The following is a 14,874-nucleotide window of genomic DNA, read 5'->3' as shown; positions in this document are numbered from 1 at the left end:
TTGTAATTTATCTCAACAGACTAGAAATATATTTCACTTGAAAGTAAATTAGTGTGGGAACCATGAAGTATCATCACTTACTATTTCCAGTTTGTCCAATAAAGACAGACTATATAGGTTTAGAAATGTTCGTTAAAAGTTTTTGAAGGTTGACAGCATTCTAAACTTTCAACTGAACCATCGGAGACTAAATGTAAAAAGTAGACCACATACACGTCACCACATGTTCAACTGCTCAGTGTGATACTTTCCCCAGAATTTCATATTTATTTGCCCATTATATCGGAATCTCTTTTGCACCTAAGCAATTGTACATTATATTTACATTTAGCAGACTTACAGTGACCACATTTTCATACTTTTTTTTCTTCTCCATACTCTATGGGAATCAAACCTACAACCCTGGCTTTACAAGCGCCAACTGAGCCACACGGGACCTACCCTATAATAATGTTTTTTGTTTTGCCCAGTGATTTCTCTCCTGTCCTCACCATAAGGTTTTCAGCTTCTCTCGCCCGTCACTCTTCAATGTTTTTTTTTAGAGGATATTAAACCTTCAACAACACTCTACTTCCTCTTTAACAATGGACTCTGTTCCTATATAAAACATTGGGCATAGCCAACAGTCTCGGGCCTTGGCTGCATGCACGCCACTGTACACACACACACACACACACACACACGTGTCCTTGGCAGAGCCCAGCAAAAGCCCATCGCAAGAATGAAGGAAATCTATGGCCCATTGTGCTTCTTGATTACACTAAAGGCCGCCGGCAGATCAGATCGGGCCTGGAACAAGATAAGAGCTCCTTTTCATTGCATTTCAGCATGAGAAGTTGGGCCGGTTGGTTAATATATAACATGGGCTGTTTATATCGGGCCTCCAAATAACGACTAGTAGTGGTGGTTCTGTAATGAATCTTACACAATCCGCAGACACAATGACTGATGGTAGTTATCAGACTACTGAGCCACTGCTGCACTTGCTGTACTGCAGGTCCTGTTTTACAGCCCAAGTAATGGACATGCTGTAATGTCTCCAACTGTTTTAAAAATAGTAATAATTGTTTTTGTTTTTTACAATGGAAAATATTCCAGTCTGAATTTAAACGACTTAAACCAGGTAGAACATGTGTAGAAATTATAATGAACTTATTTTTTTAGAATTGAATCTGAACCATTATTCTTCAAAGTATTTTCAATATAAAGATATTAGCAGCACTATTTTGATTGATTTTGTGGTCTCAAACCAGTGAGTTTAACTTTCTTCATCAACAATATGGGTAAAACTCCTGAGTGGCGCAGTGGTCTAAGGCACTGCATCGCAGTGCTAACTGTGCCACTAGAGATCCTGGTTTGAATCTCAGGCTCTGTCGCAGCCGGCCGCGACCGGGAGACTCATGGGCGGCGCACAATTGGCCCAGCGTCGTCCAGGGTAGGGGAGGGACTGGCCGGCAGGGATGTAGCTCAGTTGATAGAGCATGGCGTTTGCAACGCCAGGGTTGTGGGTTCGATTCCCACGGGGGGCCAGTATAAAAAAATAAATAAAATAAAAATATATGTATTCACTAACTGTAAGTCGCTCTGGATAAGAGCGTCTGCTAAATGACTAAAATGTAATGTAAATGTAAAATGTTATTATTGTCAATGAAAGAGGTGGGAATGTTGTTCCCTTGTCATATAATTGCTACATTTACTATCAATATAGCATTAAAAATAGTTTTCCAGATTGTATTTTGCCGATTGTTTTTCGTGATGCGAATATTGGGTCGTGACTGAGACAATCTGGTTAAATGTGGCTCCCGAGGCAAAACCAGATGAGAACCACTGGATTAAAGGAGCCAAAATTTGTGTGCATTCGTTTGACACATGCACAGACATTTATCATATAGAAGTGTGTTTGCAAATGTGTTTAATACCACATACGGACATTGAAAACGCAAGCCAATAATGAGATACAATCTCAAACTAACCATCTACTCTGTATACAACCCAGAACAGTATTCCATGTTTTTCTAATCAAGGGCTTGAAAACAAATATTGATGCATGCACAGTAAAGAAAGTGGCAAACATCAGTAAATTCTCTCTAGATTCAAAACACCTATTTTAAAGACTGAATGACTCAAACTTTGGACTTGTTTTTCATACAGTGTAGATGGGATCTACCGTGCCTGATTTCCCTAACAAACAGCAGTTCTCTGTCACTTTTCGTACTCGACACCGTAAACATCAGCCTGGCCCCAGACTCACACTTCATACACTGTTCTCTGTTCCTGTTTATTGAGTTTTCCCACAGCTACCTCACTTCCTCTCCCTGTAAGGGTCCTTTTCCTGTGCATCCGGTGGGTCCGCACAGCCAATCTCACCTTCTGCGCTCTGGGCCAAATCCCCCACACCCTCCCTCTTTCTCCATCCATCCCGCCCGCCCTCTATCCCTCCCTCTGTTTCCTTTATTAAGTGCTGTGTGGAAGGGGAGGAAGCGGGTAGAGGCCAAACACCCTCCCTCTGTACCCAACAGAGCTCCTAAAAACAACACATTCCCTCCTGTACTGGAAAACAAGTCACAGTGTATAAGGGGTTCTATTGAGTGCTGGTTCGAGATAATTAAATTGAGCACAAGACAGTGGGGTTTATTCATAAACGTGTCTATCACATGGACTAGTTTCCTATTTATAGGAATATACAGCAGACATTGGCCGAATCCAATTTGGTAAACTTGGAATTTAAAGTTTTGAGAAAGTATAATCTAAGTGCCGTAGATGTATTTCCAATGGATTTGCTGAGATATTTACAAGCATATTGTTTTCTGTTGGTAGACAAACATTTGAGAAAGTTAAGTTATTAGGACAAAAATGAAGCTGATGCTTCCATCATAAAGTCAGTCAACTACACTGAACAAAAATATAAACGCAACATGTAAAGTGTTGGTCCCATGTTTCATGAGCTGAAATAAAATATCCCAGAAATGTTCCATATGCACAAAAATCTTGTCTCAAATTCTGTGCACAAATTTGTTTACATCCCTGTTAGTAAGCATTTCTCCTTTGCCAAGATAATCCATCCATCTGACAGGTGTGGCATATCAAGAAGCTGATTAAACAGCATGATCATTACACAAGTGCACCTTGTGCTGTGGACAATAAAAGGCCACTCTAAAATGTGCAGTTTTGTCACACAACACAATGCCACAGATGTATCATGTTTTGAGGGAGAGTGCAATTGGCATGCTGACTGCAGGAATGTCCACGAGAGCTGTTGCCAGATAATTTTATGTTAATTTCTCTACCATAAGCCGTCCAACCGGCCTCACAACAGCAGACCATGTGTAACCATGCCAGCCCAGGACCTCCACATCTGGCTTCTTCACCTGCGTGATCTTCTAAGACCAGCCACCCGGACAGTTGATGAAACTGTGGGTTTGCACAACCAAATCATTTCTGCACAAACTGTCAGTAACCGTCTCAGGGAAGCTCATCTGCGTGCTCGTCATCCTCACCAGGGTATTGACCTGACTACAGTTCGGCGTCGTAACTGACTTCAGGGGGCAAATGCTCACCTTTGATGGCCACTGGCACGCTGGAGAAGTGTGCTCTTCACGGATGAATCCCGGTTTCAACTGGTGGCAGACAGCGTGTATGGCGTCGTGTGGGCGAGCGGTTTGCTGATGTCAACGTTGTGAACAGAGTGCCCCATGGTGGTGGTGGGGTTATGGTATGGGCAGGCATAAGCTACGGACAATGAACAGAATTGCAATTTGGCTATTGGAATGCACAGAGATACCGTGACGAGATCCTGAGGCCCATTGTCGTGCCATTCATCCGTCGCCATCACCTCATATTTCAGCATGATAATGCACGGCTCCATGTTGCAGGGATCTCTACACAATTCCTGGAAGCTGAAAATGTCCCAGTTCTTCCATGGCCTGCAAACTCACCAGACATCAACGTTTATGACAGCGTGTTCCAGTTCCCGCCAATATCCAGCAACTTCGCACAGCCATTGAAGAGGATTGGGTCAACATTCCACAGCCCACAATCAACAGCCTGATCAACTCTATGCGAAGGAGATGTCGTGCCGCATGAGGCAAATGGTGGTCACACCAGATACTGACTGGTTTTCTTATCCTACCTTTTTTTTAAGGTGTCTGTGACCAACAGATGCATATCGGTATTCCCAGTCATGTGAAATCCATAGATTAGGGCCTAATTAATTAATTTTCCTTATTTTTCCTTATATGAACTGTAACTCAGTAAAATCTTTGAAATTGTTGCATGTTGCGTTTATATTTTTGTTCAGTGTAATTTAAGCAATAATGGTCAATGATGATTAATTTAAGACAGGTTGCTTCCCAGCTAGCACACTTGGTTCCTTGGAAGTTGTGGGAACGCAAGTCTTTGGTTTCTCATTGGTTCTGGGAACGAATCCATACATTTCCTGACCAGTAAAACTGGTTCTGAGAATGGAAGTGAACATTTCGACTGTTCTGGGAGGTTGCAGGGAGGTTCTGAGGATGTTTTACTATGGTTCTGTGAAAGTTTTCCTGGGAGGTTTTAATAACGTTCTGAGAACAGAAATTATAGGTTATTTGAAAGTAATTAAATAACATTCTGAGAACATGTTTCAATAAGACTTAATAACACTGCTAGCTTACATTAACAAACTCCAAGAACAGATTGGACACATGGATATTCATTTGCTTAATTAACCATGCAAACACATTTCTTTTTTTATTGTGGCACGGCATCAGTGAGATTCAAACCTGTGATGTTCCGTATGCATGGAATTACTCCACTGCACCACCAGGATGGTGGTCCATTTCAAAGGAAACGAGCACTCACTAAGATCAGGTGTGGCCAATTAGTGGGCGCAGCCAACACACCTGAACACACTTAACAATGTACACTGAGCATGCCAAACATTAGGAACACCTTCCTAATATTGAGTTTCACCCCCCTTTTTGCCCTTAGAACAGCCTCAATTTGTCGGGACATGGACTTTACAAGGTGTCGAAAGCATTCCACAGTGATGCTGGCCCATGTTGACTCCAATGCTTCCCACAGTTGTGTCAAGTTGGCTAGATTTGCTTTGGGTGGTGGACCGTTGTTGATACACACGGGAAACTGTTGAGTGTGAAAAACCAAGATGCGTTGCAGTTCTTGACACAAACCAGTACGCCTGGCACCTACTACCATACCCCGTTCAAAGGCACTAAAATATTGTATCTTGCCTATTCACCCTCTGAATGGCACACATACACAATCCATGTCTCAAGTGTTAAAAATCCTTCTTTAACCTGTCTCCTCCCCTTCATCTACACGGAATGAAGTGGATTTAACAAGTGACATCAATAAGGGATCATAGCTTTCAACTGGGTTCATCTGGTCAGTCTATGTCATGGAATGTTTTGTATACTCAGTGTATATGTTTTTAAATAATATTATTGTGTTGATACAGGACCTCCCGCCCCCATCTACCGTCAGCCAATCATGTCAATACGGAGCTATACGGAGCCCTCTGCACTGTCACAAATGTTGGGAGGCGCACAGCGATGCGGTACAGAGCTCGATTTGGCCTCCACAAGCCTTCAGAGGCTCTGCAATTGCTTCACATCCTCTGTAAGAATCGCATTTGCCGTGCCAGCATAAATTGGTTTTAAATCTACATGATGAGATTATTATGGATAAGAGTGAGAATATTTTTATTTGTCAAAAATGGCAGTCAAGCACTGATCATCATGTTACCAGAATAAGACCCTCGATATTTATTGGAAAGGAGAATCAAGATCACAGTGCACTTTCACCACCCTGTGGAGTTCATCATCACTTCATCTGTAGCCTAATAAACTGTATGGTTTCCCGAGTTGAAGTGGGAGGCCCACACCCCATATCATCGTGTGACTCCAAATTTACTTCGATATGATGGTTATTATATCAATATTTGTGAATGAAGGCGTTTCCACCGCCATTTCTCACATAATTAATTTAACCAACACAAAAATATCCCACCAGGTCGAACGAACAAATTATCTGTCGGCATTTATAAAATTGTACCGAAACTTCCTGTTTCCATCAACTGTCATTTTTAAAAATATGGTATGACTTTAATCGCATAAAAACTGTGGATGGAAACGTGGTTACAGTCCCAATACTTTTGGAGCTCACTGTATCTACTTGTGGTCCTTCAACAGATACTTTGGTTAAAGTTGTCTCATAGGACAACTTATGTTAGATTGGGCAGCCAGGTTCATCCTCAGTGTCAAGTCATTGGTTGCCAGATTTGAGCCTTTGTAGTCCACTGTTTTGGCTTCATGTACCTTACACTGTGGTCCAGATCAACATTTTGAGCGTGTCAGCTGTTCATATTCTCGTCAAACCTGTGTGAATGGAAATAGATTGAACTGGACTGAAAAACAATAAATACATAAACACAGCCAATACATTTTCATGAACCATCATAATAGAAGGTCTCACTGTTTTCTTTCTGTTATGCAAAAAAGTACTTTGAAATGAATACTTTGATTTGCGCAATGGTAGCCAAAGAGTGATTAAGAATAACCAGATATTAGTCACATAATACACATATGAGGTGATGGGCTTTCCCATTTATGGGTTCATTCATGTAGCTTATTGTGAATGTGTGATGGTGCTTTCAAGACAACTGGGAACTCTGAAAAAAAACTAGGTCAAGTCAGTGATCTTAAGGTCGGAAACTAGGAGCTCTAGAAAGAGACCTGAGTTCCCGACTTGGAATTCTGAGTTGGATGACTGTTCAAAAATATATTTCCCAGTCGGAGCTCATTTTTTTTACAAGTTCCCAGTTGTCTTGAATGCACTGAAGTCGGATGTCGGAGATTTCCAAGTTCCCAGTTGTTTTGAACGTGGCATGAGAGAGTATGATGGTGTCACTCACTGTCTGACGCAGTCGGGGATCTGCACAAGCTCAACAGGGATGTGCTGGGACAGCTCCCAAAGGCTGTCGATAAACTGAAGCTTGCGACTGAATTTGGAGCTGTGAGGATGACGGGATCGGAAGCCATTAGTTTTATGTGACGACACAGAGCCAACATGTAAAAAATAAAGATACAGTAGTGCACAGCATCACATATATACAATTAAGATTTGTACTCTTACAGCTACAAGATCAGGGTAGCTGCTCTAACAGTGCTATGGCCATTGTTCTATAGTTCTCCCTTTTGCTTCATGGAGTAACAGGGCCCATTGACTCAACAACAACAACAACAGCAGCAACCCTGACAGACTGGACTTGGTGTCTCAGGGGATGGTGGCCCTAACCTGATGAAGGGCTTGATGATGGTGATCAGGGCCTTGATGTACCAGGTCGGGTGGACGATGTATAGACCTTTCAGATTCTTCCTCAACCTACGAGAGAAACAGAATAAAGTGTAAGAGTAAAGGTAACAGTTGTTTGTTCAATCTGTCAGTATATCTACTGTAGATTTACACTACCTCTCTCACACACCTCTCACATCACCATGATTGACAGTTTAAACCCCTTCATAAGACACGTATCTCTACCAAAGGTTACTTTAGTGCCTCCAGAGGTTCTTTGGGGCCCAGTCTGTGTGACTCCCCAGACAGGCGCAAACTGCTAAATAAGGGTTCTACCTCTCTCACTTACATGGGCCAAGTCAGACAACAGGAAGTGAGAGGGGAAGTTGGCTAGACATGGTCAGGTGTCAAAACACTAGCTCTATTGGTGGAGAAAACATCACAAAGAAACATGTCTGTAATGGCAGTTTTCCAGACACAGGTGAGCCCTACTCCTGGACTGAAAAGCATGCTCAATGTAGAACTATTGAAAGTGCTTTTTCATCCACAAACACTTAATCTTGTCTGGGAAACTGCCTCTTAAACACTGTGAACTTGGCATGCTATGTAAAAAACTATGATGTTAGTACTTCAGTGTCCCCTGTTTTTTCAGCAGCAGCTTTAAGCGGCGGTCGTGTCAGCAGCTGTACCGTCGCTGGCAGATATCTCAGCTTGGATGTCGGCCTACCACCTCAAGCTCAACCTCAACAAGGTGGAGCTGCTCTTCCTCCAGGGGAAGGCCTGCCCGCTCCAAGACCTCTCCATCATGGTTGACAACTCCACCGTGTCACCCTCCCAGAGTGCAAAGAACCTTGGCGTGACCCTGGACAACACCCTGTCGTTCTCTGCAAACATCAAAGCAGTGACTCGCTCCTGCAGGTTCATGCTCTACAACATCCGTAGAGTACGACACTACCTCACACAGGAAGCGGCGCAGGTCCTAATCCAGGCACTTGTCATCTCCCGTCTGGACCTGGCTTGTGCCCTGCAACTTCTCCAGAACGCTGCAGCCTGCCTAGTGTTCAACCTTCCCAAATTCTCCCATGTCACCCCGCTCCTCCACACATTCCACTGGCTTCCATTCGAAGGCCGCATCCACTACAAGACCATGGTACTTTCCTATGGAGCAGCAAGAGGAACTGCCTCTCCCTACCTTCAGGCTATGCTCAAACCCTACACCCCAACCTGAGTTCTCCGTTCTGCCACCTTTGGTCTTTTGGCCCTCCCACCCCTATGGGAGGGCAGCACCTGCTCAGCCCAGTCCAAGCTCTTCTCTGTCCTGGCACCCTAATGGTGGAACCAGCTTCCCCCTGATATGTTGTTCTCCCACCTAGCTATCTTAAGATGAATGCAGTAACTGTTAGTCCCTCTGGATAAGGGCATCTGGTAAATGACTGAAATGTAAATGTAAATGTTCAAAGAAAAGGTCCAAAACCATATCACAAAAAAATGTGTGTCTGAACTATAGGCATCCTCTAGAAATCCCTGCAGGGTTTTTCTTGGATAATTCTTTACACATATTTGATATGTGACTCTAAGTATATTCAAATAATATAAAGGGACATGGGATATAATAATATAAATATAATACATAAATATAATAATATAAATAATTTAAAGGGAAATCAAGTTGAGACATTCATTTCAACAACATACAAGGTCAGTGTAATGGTCTTAGCAGCTTTTTTCCTCCTGCAGTTCAATTGATACTTTACTGGATCCAAACATTTAGTTACATTATTAGGATTAAGGAGACCCAGATCGAGGTTTACAGCATCAAAGCTTTCTGGAAATATGAGGGATTATGTTAGTGGCCATTCTGTGCACAATCATTTGGACACTGTTGTAACCATCCTGAAAAAAATAACACTCTTTCATGACAAGGTCGTGTCCATTAGGGCACTCAATGTAAAACGTTTTCAAACGTTTTCCAACAGAAACGAATATGTGAGTGTTTTATATTGGACAGTCCATTTTATTGTTTCAGTCCATTTTCTTCCTTTTGGTGCCTAATTAATGAAATCTACTTCCTCCTAGACTGAGAACTGTAGGTTGGCTGTGCGGGATGTCAGGAGGAAACTCATAATTACACTTTGGTTTTGATGCCATCCTCTGGCTGAAGAAGGAGGAGTACCAAAGCAGGCTCTTGTTAACTTGTTGGATGCTAAGGCCCAATGTGACACTATTATTGCCAGCTACTTGCTGTGGGTTGCTTCCTATACTGTATAAGTACATATGGTTGCTACACTGCACTTTCAAACTCTCATACACAATTTGTATACATATACAAAGTATACATGGCATTACTTGGGAATATTTACTGAAGGTTTAACTGCAGGTTTATGCTTTATTTTACCGTCTGCTGTTTTAAGTCGTTTTTTTTATTAAAAGTACTGGTACTGGTATAAAAGTAGCCTACTGGTATTGCTTTGTGATAATATAGTTAAATAGTAATTACATAGTAATTACCTAATGAGGTGCAGACTTGAGTTAGATCAGGAGGAGTCACAAATTCGATGGCTTGAGACTCGTCTTGGTAGCTTCTATTCTGTTTTACTACACGAGAGCGCAGCGGTGGTGGATGGTGGATCAGGGACCTCTCCTTGTTTAGATTTGAAAATCCAAACTTTGTACTGGAAGGGGGCTGTATGTGGGTGTTTGAGTGAGAAAGACACAGAGGACAGCCAACCAGTAAAAGCACAGCCCCCTTCATTATCAACACATTGTGCCAACAACATCAAAGAGCCATTCCCGACTGAAGTCAGGAGGACTTCAAGAGTTTGGTGTTAGCAAGACTAATTAACTACTAGGCTGACTTGACTTTGAGTAGGAACACTACTATATCATGAATACAACAAATTGCCCAGCTGAATAAATTGAAATATGTTATATAATGATGGACCATAGAATACTACAAACCAACAGGTTTTGGGTGGAGTGTTTGCCCTCATTTGCATACAGCCAGATTATATCAGAGCAAGTTAGACTTTAATTAAGGACCACACCCTGGGTCTCTTCATATTCAATACAATAATTCTGCTTCTACACAAACTCCTAACACAAACAACACGTTACCACAAGCGGAATTATATTTCACAAGAGTAGGGGAAATTACAAGGTTGGGCAATAAAGGATATAAATCAACAATTTGCGCAATGGTGCTACAGCAAGACATTCGAATCAGGAAGGAGCTTCATGTAATGATCGCATGCCCCCATTTTAGTGGAATTGTGGAAATATTTGTTTCAGAAGTTTACTTTTTAATTATATTTCTTCCACCTGCTTTACTATCGCTGTGGTGAAGGGAAGTGCATATAGCCATGGCTGCGCTTTGACGGAACTGCAATGTTTTGAATGTCAGAATTCTGGTCTACTCGTGAAAATCAATCGGTTCTAGAAAATACCGCTAAAGTTCAGTGTGGCTCCACAGTAAGACATCGTGGGAATCTCGATTCGAAAACTCATCGCCTACATTTAGGCTTATTGCTGAACATTTACATTTGCATTACACTTGATGACTTCATTGCGGATTCACAGTGAAAACGTTATAGGAATCAACCGTCTGAGAGGGGCAGAGGATGCTTTCTGTGTCAGACCCAGAGTGACATTTTAGGGGAGGAAGGGGTCTGTTGTAACACTGTCATTTTCTTAATTTCTCAGACTGAAGTAGACTTATTATATCTATATATTTTTCTGTATTTCTGGTTTTTTTCTTTGGCAAGCCTAGGAATCTAGTATTATTTAGTTAATATGGGTTGTCTGTGCAGTAAAGACCAACGTATTGAGAAGGCACCTAAAGAATCAAACAAAAGGATTGATAAACAGCTACAAGAAGACAAGCATAATAACCAAATAACTTGCCAGCGCCAGTTACTAATGTTAGGAGCTGCTGAATCTGGGAAAAGCACGATAGTAAATCAGATGCGATATTTACATGTGGAACTTACTGCAGAGGAGAAAATGCATTTTATACAAAACAACAGTAAAAAGGCTTCAGGGACGTCTGAGACATTTTTCGTGGTGGACGGTATCAATTTTCATTTATCTAATGTTAGAGGTCAGAAGTACGAAAGCGGAAAGTGGATGCAGTGTTTTGCTGATGTGTGGGATGTTATTTTTGTGGTGGACAGCAGCAGCTATGACATGGTGAAGCATGAAGACAGCCAGACCAACCAGCTGCAGGAGGCACTAAACCACTTCAAGATCATCTGGAACAACAGGTGGCTAAGGACCCTTCCTGTCTGGGTCTTACTGAACAAACAGGACCTTCTAGCAGAGAAGGTTTTGGCGGGAAAATCAAAAATGGACGAGTATTTCCCAGAGTTTGCACACTACACTATGCCTGAATATACAACAGCAGTACCAGGGGAGGACCCTCGAGTCACCAGGGCAAAGTACTTCATACATGACGAGTTTCTGAAGATCAGTACAGCAGGCCAAAAAGACGAAACGGACTATTGTCATCTGGTTTTCATCTGTGCAGTCGAAACGGAAAACATCCTGCTCTTCTTCAAAGTCTTGAGAGATAGCCAGTTTGGTAGATTTTCGACACTGAGACACATATTTTTCACCAACTGAGACAAATGTCAACGATTTGATTACTTGAGACTTAATTACTTGGCATAAAATAAAATAACTTGAGATTTGACTTTGACCGCATTCCAGCCAACTACATTGCAGTTGCCAGATCTCACAATGCCTGGATAGGTGTTGAACATATCCACTAACCACATCATATAATATAGCACTCTGACTGCGCAGTTCATGACTGCAATGTATTCGGCCTGGAACGTGGCCTACGACTTGGAGACTCCACTGACATGAGAGACTGATGAGTTAAAATACTTTTGTACTGTTTTGTTACTCACTGTGGCATATAGTTTTATGAAATAGAACCGCAAACCAAGCCTATTTGAGTAATCAGAACTAACCTTCTGTCAATGGTAGTGTAACACTCTCTGAGCCAGCCAATGGTGGGGAGCTTGTTGCGCTGGGCCATGGCACACAGGTACACAATGACGTAGTTCTCCGCCACCATCAGGTCCAACGTTCCCACAACGTACCTGCAATGTTTAGTGGTGCTGTGGTTAGGAATGTCGACCTGAAGAGTAGCCATTTCGGATAGTGTTTTACTAAGACTGTGGCTTCTCATCAATTAGCTCTCACACCTGAACAGGTTGTCCATGACATGCTGGTAGTTCTCCATGGTGTTTTCAGGGAGATAGCAGGACGAGAACACAATGATGTCATTAGACCCGTCTCCATAGTAACCTGGAAGGAAAACAACATTTGGATGAGGGGAAAATGAATATGCAAAAAATAAGTGAAGATGCTCTTTGTGTCATCCAAGTTGATCTCACATCAAACGGTCACATTATCCGAATTCCATGAGCCTGAGACAAGCTCACATTCTTGCATTATGTCAGATAGGCAAGTGAGTGCTGGGATTGTGGACTCACCCCCATGTGACAAGACTCGAAGGTAAGGCTCCAATACACTCATGTTGACCAGACTCTCCTGAAGCGGGTCTCCCGTGCGGAACCGGCGCCACCTAGTGCCCTGGCTATCTACCTGGTCTTGATCAAGAGAACCCACACCCATCTGCTCTGGTACTGACCCACGGGCCTTATGGAAACGTGATGCCACTCCCAGACGAAGCAGGTCATCTGTGAATGGGAATAATGTTTCAATGGTCAATTTCCCATACAGTACTGTAGATAACAAAATGCATAGACAGATAGTGGTTAGGGTGTACTGTCTATAATAGATGATATCTATGGGGTTAAGATCACCTAATGCAAAGCATATATAAAGGAAATAGCTATATATTATGTATTCCCCAAAATAGCTTATTTGTGTATCTCATGTGAAAAATATGGTGGTTCAATAAGTTCATGGACTGATCTTGGACCTGTGAGAGTGAAGAAACGGACCAAAGATAAAGGCTGTTAGTATGTCCTGTCCACTGCACCCAGTTCTCACCCTCCAAATCCATGTCCTGCACTGGAAAGTGGAGGGACTCGCTGTCCGAAGGCGTTTCCATGGCATCCAAGTCAATGTCCAGCCCCAAGTCATCGTCATCAGGGGAAGGAGAGAGGGCAGCTGTGGCATAGTCGTCGGACACCACCGAGTCACTGTGATCCAGCGTCAGACTTAGGGCGGGGGCCACCAGGCGCTTCTTCCTGGGTCGGGGCCCCGTCAGAGCCAGGCTGCTAGGCGGGGCTACCATGACATTTAATCTTCATGATTTGCATTTATATGGAGCTTTATAATAGTGACTGTGATGTTACAACATTGCCATTTTGAATTGAAGTGTTACCTGGTCTCTCATCAGCAGCTAATGTGGGGTTCCCCGAGACTGCATCTGTGCCATGAGCATTCCTGGGAGGTGACCTACAATGTTTAGAGTGGTCAACAATGACATTTCAATGGAATTTTTATTACATATAGGTGTTTCAATGTGAAAAAACACTTGTTTGGATATTTGGTATATTGATAATATAACAAAGACAATTCAGTCTGATGACCATAACCTCTGACCTGGGAATGTAAATGTCCTTCTCCTCCTTCTCCATTTCTTGCTCCTCCTCTCTTGGCTCCATGTTGTTACTGTGCAGGTTCTCGGTGCCAAGTTTCCTGATAGTAGTTGTGAACACAGTTGATGTTGTCAGAGTAACAGCAAACCATTTGGCCCAGAGAAATTAAAAGTCCAAACAGCTATTACAACTCAGGAGCAACTTTAGCTGTAACTTCATATTTTTTATATTTAAGAGTGTGAAAAGAAATGATGAATGTCATGGACATACGGTAACAAGTAAAAACAAAAAATACTATAACACCAACAACTTAATGTCTGATCAGTCCTGCCAAATTATAGGATACTGAGGGATTTGTTCCTATGCTGGCCTCTAGTGGAAAACGCACAGTGTTCAGTTGTATTGAGAGCAATAAAGTTAGTACGGTATATAAGGCAAGGCTGTCAACAACCACTGTCTGTCACCATTTTGTACTTTCTTTTTCAAAGCTTGTATTATAATGAAAATGTAGAATTTGTAGAATGTAGAATGTAATACCCTTACACCAGTAAGAACACATTAAATCACACCAATATCACCAAGTTTGCCTTGGTTAGATTCATGTGATTAAGTGGTAAACACAACTTGAGACAGGAATGCATGTGTACAGATACAATACAAAGCAACAAATGTGTAACATTACCTTGTTGATGGTATTTGGTTCACAGGCCGACAAACTTTTCAATGTCTTTGTAAAAGTACAGTAACTGTACAATGAGTAACTTTTTAGTGAAAGAGGTAAACATTATGGCTTTGCTGAACTCATGACGAAGCCTCAATTGCGCTGACACAATTGCCACACCTGAGAGTCAAGGTGTGGTGTATTTATTGCCAGTGCAAGCCCATCCCTGTAACCACGGCAACAGGAATTAACTGCACTAGCTCCGGTTTAGGGTGAAAACATGCATGTGCATGCTTGTTCAGAATTCATGCAATGTAGGCTACTGGGCTGTATGACATCACAGCGAAT

The 14,874-nt window shown here is 42.2% G+C and overlaps 2 protein-coding genes across 6 annotated transcripts; one reads left to right on the top strand and one right to left on the bottom strand.

Annotated features, from left to right (window-relative positions):
- Nucleotides 1-5,682: 5,682 nt before the first annotated feature.
- On the bottom strand, nt 5,683-14,816 carry LOC311123105 (BCL2/adenovirus E1B 19 kDa protein-interacting protein 2-like). 5 transcript variants are annotated; one of them, XR_014612559.1, is made up of 10 exons: nt 14,548-14,704; nt 13,870-13,965; nt 13,649-13,722; nt 13,312-13,551; nt 12,789-12,995; nt 12,498-12,600; nt 12,261-12,392; nt 7,294-7,380; nt 6,834-7,009; nt 5,683-6,658 (listed from the first exon to the last, which is right to left on the bottom strand). XR_014612559.1 is itself a non-coding variant. In XM_084158140.1 (10 exons), exons 2-10 carry the CDS (start codon nt 13,929-13,931, stop codon nt 6,350-6,352), a joined length of 1,029 nt encoding a protein of 342 aa, XP_084014266.1. In that variant the 5' UTR covers nt 13,932-13,965; nt 14,548-14,816; the 3' UTR covers nt 5,683-6,349. The 5 variants fall into 5 exon arrangements, 4 of the variants coding, with proteins under 4 accessions (XP_084014266.1, XP_084014267.1, XP_084014268.1 ...); XM_084158140.1 differs by having other exon boundaries at nt 5,683-6,374; nt 6,911-7,009; nt 14,548-14,816; XM_084158141.1 differs by having other exon boundaries at nt 5,683-6,374; nt 6,911-7,009; nt 13,649-13,710; nt 14,548-14,706.
- On the top strand, nt 10,991-11,992 carry LOC311123138 (guanine nucleotide-binding protein G(s) subunit alpha-like). The gene has a single exon (XM_084158144.1). The coding sequence runs from the start codon at nt 11,080-11,082 to the stop codon at nt 11,905-11,907; it is 828 nt and encodes a 275-aa protein (XP_084014270.1). The 5' UTR covers nt 10,991-11,079; the 3' UTR covers nt 11,908-11,992.
- Nucleotides 14,817-14,874: the final 58 nt, after the last annotated feature.

The sequence above is a fragment of the Coregonus lavaretus genome, assembly GCF_964263955.1.
Source record: "Coregonus lavaretus genome assembly, chromosome: 3".
Taxonomy (NCBI): domain Eukaryota; kingdom Metazoa; phylum Chordata; class Actinopteri; order Salmoniformes; family Salmonidae; genus Coregonus; species Coregonus lavaretus.
Note: the sequence above shows the minus strand (reverse complement) of the source record. Positions and strands in the feature narration are given on the sequence as shown.